Consider the following 7,831-nt stretch of genomic DNA (forward strand, 5'->3'; position numbering starts at 1 on the left):
TATAGACACTGTGTAAGTATATATAGATTTAGCTTTACCCAATCCGTATATGCATTAAAGTCTCCCATGATTGCCATACTTACCCCTGTTACATGCTTCTCTAATTTCCTTATTTAAGTTATGCCCTACATTACAGCAAGGAGATAAAAGATTTATGGGAAAAGATAGGACTAGTCCTAAATTGGGTCAATGCTAATTTTTCAGGCATTACGTAGGAACTTGCAAAGGTTAGAAGAGGTAATTAATAGTTAAAGAGATGTCCAGGAAGTGAAAGGCTTTTCAAAATGAGATAGGGAGAGTGCGGGACCAACACATGGCCATTAGAGTGAAAAACAAGGCTGTCAGGGTTACGAATCCTGGCTGACAAGGAATATTGAGCCTTTAGTCAGGATAAAGAAAAGAGCATATATTAGGTGAGATCAAATTAATTCCTTGAGAAGGATGAGGAATGGAATATACTTAAGAAGGAAATCAAGGAGGCAAAAAGCATATATCAGATGTCATTGGCAGATAAGATAAAGGAAGCATAAGAGACTGCAAGTGCTGGAATCTGGAGCAACAGGCAATCTGCTGGAGGAACTCAGCAGGTCAAGCTGCATCTGTGGAGGGAAAGAAATTGTCAGAAAGCTGCATAGATTGGAACTTTTATTCCCTAGGAGACTGAAAGATGACTTATAGAATTTGATAAGATCATGAGGGACATAGGTAATGTGGATGATCAGAGTCTTTTCCTAGAGTTTGGGAGTCCAAAACAAGAAGGCATAGGTTTAAATTGAGAAGGAAAAAATTTAAAGGGAACGTGAGGATGGTGTGTAGGTGGAACAGGTTACCAGAGTACATGGTAGAGCCAGGTACTATTATAGTGTTTAAAAATTCTTTGGACAGGTACATGTATAGGAATGGTAAATAGGACAAGCTCAGGAAGGCAAGATAATTAGAATAACCATGATACTACTCAAACTGAGTACAGCATCAGCCCACCTCCTCTACTTTCTTGCTATTACTTTCCAAGTGTTGGACCCATGGACAGTTCAATTCTCAGCCCTGGTCACCCTGCAGCCAGGTAATTAGATCATACAAACCATGCTATTTTGTTCATTTTAGGAATGCAGAAAACATTTAACATCGGTTGCTTTACTCCTGGTCTTTCTGCATTTTTCTTTCCTCTTTGGTGTCTACCTTTGTTTCTATTGCATAATTATTTTGCTTATTCTATTTCTAACATCTGGGTGCAGCTTTGTTTCTCAATCTCCTGACTATCCTTGTGACTTACCATCAGTACCACACTCCCACCCTGCTTCACCTGCCCATGTCATCCACCACCAATATATTTTTAACCTTCCTCAAAAAAAAAACATGCAGATGATGCTCCTGTGCGCATATTGGCCTTGGTCCTACTTACCCATTCAACCTATAAATCCCAGTGTCATAGAAATCCAAAACTTTACGACGGGCCCCTGTGGATAAAATTAAAATGGCCTGGGAGCAGGAATTAAATATCTCCTTATCCGAGGAGAGCTGGGACTCAGTTCTCAAATCGGTTAACTCAACCTCCCTTTGTGCTCGCCATTGCCTCTTACAGTTTAAGATTGTTCATAGAGCCCATATGTCTAAATCTAAACTATCTCGATTCTACCCTGGCATTAGTCCGCTCTGTGATAAATGCAAGAGGGGCGTGGCCTCTCTCATCCACATGTACTGGTTCTGTCCTAGCTTGGAGAAATTCTGGAAAGATGTCTTCACTACATTATCGGGTATTCTGAACCAGCACCTAGAACCTAACCCCTTAATTGCTCTGTTCGGTTTTTGGGGCAAGACAGATTTATGTCTGGGTCCGACCAAATGCCGAATACTATCCTTTGCCTCTCTCCTGGCGAGACGCTTGATCCTCCTTAGATGGAGAGATGTTGCCCTGCCCACTCATGCGCAATGGCTTAACGACATTATGGCCTGCTTGGACCTCGAAAAAATTCATTATTCAGTTCTTAATTCGGATCTAAAGTTCCATAAGGTCTGGGGACCTTTTATCGAGTACTTTCATAACCTTCCTCTTGACTAGGGTTTTTTTTTTTTCTTTTTTTTCTTCTTTTCGGTCCCTTGCTTTCAGCTCCCTTTTTTTTCTGGTAGCAGGCATTATTATCCTCTGTTATTAAGTGTATTCACAGTCTGGGAGTTTGACTGTCCGGACTTATACTCTTTATACTGTGTGGTGGTTGGTCTGGAGTTGTTTTTTTTCTTGTGTTGTGGGGCTTGGGGAGGACACTAAGCTCACTTGTCTTTAATTTAGGTGCTTTTTTGTTAAATTCTCTTCCTTTGTAGCATATTGTTATTGTATGCTTAATCTTGCACTGTATTAATGTTCCCCATTGGGATTTGGGGTTTTTAATTTTGTAAAATGTTTTGAAAAACTAATTAAAAATTTTTTTAAAAAAGAAATCCAAAACTGTCCCTCCTGCACCATCTCTCCAGTCATGCTTCCTTTTGCTGCGTTATCCTCCCATATACGAGAGGTGACTGACAAGTTTGTGGCCTAAGGTAGAAGGAGTCAATTTTAAAAACCCTAGCACATTTACTTTTTCAACATAGTCCTCTCCTACATTTACACACTTAGTCCAGTGGTTGTGGAGCATACGGATCTTGGACCTCCAGAAAGTGTCCACAGATGGGTGATTGAAGTTTGAAGTTAATAATTCATCAGTTAATAACTCATTAGAGGTGATTGATAAGTTTGTGGCCTAAGGTTCAGGAGTTGAGTTATTAACTTCAAACTTTCTGCATAATCACTCAAAGCATTGAACTGCATGAGCATATAACAAGAGCTGTATAATTCTTCTCCTTCTACTTTAGGCCACAAACTTATCCATCACCCCTGTATGTATCTCTTAGGTGAAGTCCTGAGAGGGAGAGGAATCAGACTACTAGCTTTCCCATCTCCCTAAAATCAGCATGCTGAGAAAAATCTTTGCAATAACTTTGTTCGAACAAGATCTTCCTTTTTTATTATGCATTTAACCCGACAGAGAAACTCGGCACCGAATAAAGGTCAGGAAGAGGCAACCATTTAACCGATTTAGCCATTCTATACCAACTGTGTTGACCATCTACTGTAATCCCATTTGCTGAATTACCCTTCTTTCCCTTGCCTATTCACATGACTCAGCAGCTCTGAAAGTCTTTGTTTTTGGTTCCACCACCTCCAGTGGTAGCGCATTGCAGACATCAACCACTCTTGGTGTAAAAATCTTTCATATCAGACCCCTCTTAAAATCCCTTCCTCTCATCTTAAACCTTTGCCCTCTTGTTTTTATGCCCCTTTTATCAGCCTTATTTGTGCCTCTTATGACCTCCATCAGCCCCCCCCCCCCCCCCCGTCTCCTTTATTCCCGGGAAAACAAGTCCAATCTGACAGAGAACCTGCCGTTGAACGGGATCAACCAAGAATGTCGCATTCTAGCCGTCTATATGATACACAAGCCAGGATAGAACGATATGGAGAGCAAGTTGTTGCCCACGCAGCAGGCTCAACACCCGCCCCCATGCAGCCGATAAATCTAAAGGAACGGCAGCGACCGATACAGTTTGACACGAGCGGCGCCAAAGGAGTTGCTAGTCAGCGTTGAACTCAGCGTAGGGCTGCTTTAGGGACTCCAGCTCCCGATTTTTCCTCAGGGGTTACCCCGACGCCTTCCCCATACGTGGGTATAGCCGCAAGGCAGTGGAGGTCTGAGATTAGAGTTTTCTTTCTCATAAATGAGCAGCCAACTATGGATGACGAGCCCCATTGCCCGAAACAACTAGTTTTAAGGTGCCAGTAAGCCACCTTCCCCCCTTCTGCGGTCAGTAGAAACAGTTCCGCCGGGCTTCGTAGTGAAGCCACACGTGAAGTCAGGGGATGGACTTGGTTGTCAGAGGCTATTTGAGGTGAACGCCTTTGGGAACTTTCAATACAGTAGGTAGTGGGAGTTTATCCCCACGACTTCTCCCTCCGCCGGCTAAACCAATCTTAAATCAAGCTCTTCTTCCCATTAGCAAATCCGACAGCATCATAGTGAATCTTCTCTGCACTCTATTCGTAGTAACCACATCCTCCCCTTACAGTGACGACTAGCATTGTGCACAATAGTCCAACTGCAGCCTTTCGTCAAGTTGTAATATTAGTTCCTATTTTTTATATTTGATTTCTAATCAATAAAAGCAAGCATACTCTGTCTTTTTTCGCCATCCTCTGTACCCGTGTTACCATTTTCAGAGAGCTATGGATTTGAATCTTTATATCAGCTGCATTGCAAAATTTCAAGAAGGTAGCTAACCACCATCTTATCAAGAGCAATTTTGGATGAACAATTAATGCTGGTCTTGCTAATGATCTTGAAAATGAATGGATGGAAGTATGGCGCCGAGTTCGGATGTGGACACAGCCTCGCACTGTGCCTGCATCAAGGAAAGCATACTGAAGACTTGGATTGCTTAACGTATTAATGGCCATTGAGCACCAATCTCCCCTGAGCACGTCTTCTTGCCTCACTTCTCTGGATGAAGGTAAGGTCACGACTTGCGCTGAGAAGGTATTTGTGGAAGTATTTCCAAAAGAATGGGCGCATTGTGTGCCTTTGAGCACGTATGAGCGTTCATGCCTCCTCATTCGCAAGAAGCTGCTACAGGTGAGTCAGTAGGACATGCCAATCCAGTTCTTTCATCTGTCTCCCCTCTCCTATATCCTGGCTTTAAGATCAAGTTTACATTAGCCACTAAATGCCACGCTCGCGAAGGGCTGCCCTTCAGAATAAGAATTCTCCGAGCGAGATGGACAAGAAATGGGTGGCCGTGCGCACAGCTGTCCCCACGCAGACGAAACGGGATCGGCTGGAAGCAGTTCTTAGTGCCGGGCGGAGTTTAGGACCCAGCGAAACTCGAGCCTCACCTGTACTCCTTCTGTCTCTCCTCCCAGCGCCGTGACGTCAGCATGAGAGCTGGGCTCAAGCTGACATTGCAAGGGAAGCGTAGATCCTGCGGCGGCGGTGCAAACTCAACGCTTGTGTAGTCCGTCGCCACCGCTCGCCGCTCTCTGTGGGATATCGCCCGGAGTGAAGCAGGCACAAGATGAGTTGTTCGCTACCGTGCCCGGTTCTCAACTCGCTCCAGCTCCCGTTCCTCATCCTGCTCAGCCTCTGCAGCCCGTCCGTGTCCAGGGAAGGTAAGAACCGCACTGGGAAAACTTTGAGAGTAGTGTCCCCCACCTTGGATGAGCCTTCTCAGGGCAAAACGTCCGAAGAAGGGGAAAAAGGTTGCGAGGGAAGAACGAGGTGCCCGAGTGCAGGAATGTGTTCCTGGGTTTCGCAACAGCTAACGCCGGACTCTGTGCGCTGTGTTCCCGGGGACTTGCCGTGACTGGGCTATCACTCCCCAGGAACTCTACTACCGAGCAGGACTCAACAACTATATTTCAAATATTTTGACATGTGGGTGATTAAGGTGTTACCGAATAACGTGCAAGTTTTGTTTTGCCCAGAGCGCAGCCATTGTTTGCTCAAGAACTTTAAACTCTAATGCACTCCTTAAGAAAGTAGCTGAGTTGTGGGACGTGTCTTCTGACTTGGGTGGGGTCATACCCTCTGCTTCCTCGCATTGCAGAGGACACATTTTTCTCACCTTCACAACTAAATTTGTGATTCGGTGCTTTGCTACCTACAACCTGGCTCCTAACTTAACATACATACGATAGATTTCTGAAGCATTAGGTGTCGCGTCTTCCGGTGGGTTATTACAGGTAAAGATTATGTAATCGTGTCGAAGGAGTTGGACTGCAGCCGTTCTCGTTAACACCCCAAAATTTTGAGGTTTGTCATTTCCTTACGTCTGTTAGTAACCTGCGATGTGTGATCGTGATTAAAGTTCTACAGAAAGCATTTGGGGAAAAAAAGCTAAATTGCACACAGTGAAACATTCCTGTACGTTTGAAAATGAAGACTAGCAGCCTCTAGACTTAGAATGACATCTGCAGTGACAGCTTCTTGATGCTGTGTTGTGTTCCACGCGACTCGCTGTCCAGTGATATCTCATCAGCACAAAGAATAGCTGCCACCGTGCAGTTAACTTCTGAAAGTTGTGAGCCAAGTGCCACAGAAGAACGGCAATAACTTATCGCAGTTCTCTGACGTGTGTTTTCCTGATCTGACTGGTGACATCTTTAGAATGTTCATCCTGCCACTAGGTTTAAAACTTTGAATTTGCTATTTTAACTTGGTTAATGCAACCAGTTCTTTAATTGATGACAATCCAGTCAGCAAAGGAGTGCCTTTGCAAAGTAACTTCACTAATTATTATTGCTGCTGTGCAATTTGTTCCTCTGCATTGAATCCTATATTTTTAAGCCAGCTTCTTTTCTGTCCTGATCAGATAGTGGAAAAATGTTCTAGAAAGTTAAATCCTTCCCTTCAGTGCCCTTTGGTATGTACCAAACATCTCAACCAGGTTCCAATGGGAAAAATAAGCCCTGCTTCCAAATACAGTATGTCACTGCAATTTATTTTGACGCAATTTTAAAGATTTTTCTGATTGCAGTGGGCTTGAAGGGAAATATTGCACTTGGTTACATTTATTTACAGAAATAGTGATTTTCCTTGAGCATAACTATGTGATACTCAAATCCAGAAAAGCTTGCCAGTGATTCTGTGTGTGCAAGTAACTCAGGCTGGGACCATTGATCTCAGTTTGTATGGGAGACAAACAATTAAATAATGGGGCACATCTCATAGATTTATCTCACCTGTTTATGACAGACGATTTAAAAATGATATAATAGGACTGTCACTAATTATTAAAGGATTAGATAAAGAAAAACCTTCTGTTGGTGACTAACATTAGGACCAGCCATTCAGGGCCGATAATTTTTTTTTTAAAACTGCAGTGTGGGAAATATGAAATTAAATGTCGGAGACACTTGTTAGGTCAATCAGGTATTGTGGAAAGAGAAACAAAGACAAGTAACTCAGACCTCAAATGTTCATGTTAGGAACTGCTGTTCACGAAGATGGTGGTGCGAGGAATGCAACACAGTCAATAGAAGATGTCAGAACTATTATTTGATAACCTTGACTAACAAACATTTTAAAGGATTCATAACCAGAGTGTAGATGGAGATGCGACTATAGATCAGTCATGATAAATCTGAATGATGAAATGGATTTGAGAAGCTGAATGGCCTTTTTCTTCAGGTCTTTTTGTGTAGAACATTCTAGGCAGCATCCTATCACTTTTAGAGAATACAGAGTAATATATATATAATAAGGAAACCACAAGAGCATTGCCTTCTTTACCAATCTAATTTCCATTGCTGTCCTTCTGAAATAAATTGCTATTTTAATAGCTTACAACAATTTTATAGTGGAATATAACACTGTCAAGACGGAGTGAAAACAGAGACCTAACAACAAACAAAAGTCCGTCACCCATTGTCCAGTCCTGGATTTGAACTTAATCCAGAGATAGAAACCATCCAATGTAACATCAGCATGTCTTATTAATATTTGTTGCTTTATTATGTATGTTGGATTTGTTGTCAAAGCCGGACAATCTCTAATAAATCAACAATGTTGACTATTCAGAAATTTTCATGGTTTGGTTCGCAGCTGGCTCACTGGGGCCTTGTCTTTCATATATCCATTTAAATCTGTCAGGTTTATAATAACGCTGTGTAAATCTAAGATAAATGAATTAAAATTGTATTGGCATATTGAAACGTGTCTGCAACAAAATCCTAAGGATGTCAGAGTATCAGAGTAGTAGATAACCTTAACAGCTATATTAATCTTCTCCAAAATAAATGTATTCA

At 42.4% G+C, this 7,831-nt stretch overlaps 1 protein-coding gene across 4 annotated transcripts in view; it reads left to right on the forward strand.

Moving 5' to 3' along the window:
* Positions 1-4,940: 4,940 nt before the first annotated feature.
* Positions 4,941-7,831, forward strand: part of egfra (epidermal growth factor receptor a (erythroblastic leukemia viral (v-erb-b) oncogene homolog, avian)) — a 283,288-nt gene continuing 280,397 nt past the window's right edge. For 2 of the 4 annotated variants that reach the window (XM_073054391.1, XM_073054392.1), the window contains exon 1: positions 4,949-5,194. In XM_073054391.1, coding sequence (XP_072910492.1) covers positions 5,101-5,194 — 94 coding nt within the window. In that variant the 5' untranslated portion in view covers positions 4,949-5,100. Of the gene's footprint in view, positions 5,195-7,831 lie in introns of all 4 variants that reach the window. The other 2 variants (XM_073054395.1, XM_073054393.1) reach the window with 2 other exon arrangements.

The sequence above is a fragment of the Hemitrygon akajei genome, chromosome 8 (assembly GCF_048418815.1).
Source record: "Hemitrygon akajei chromosome 8, sHemAka1.3, whole genome shotgun sequence".
NCBI classification, from domain to species: Eukaryota; Metazoa; Chordata; class Chondrichthyes; order Myliobatiformes; family Dasyatidae; genus Hemitrygon; species Hemitrygon akajei.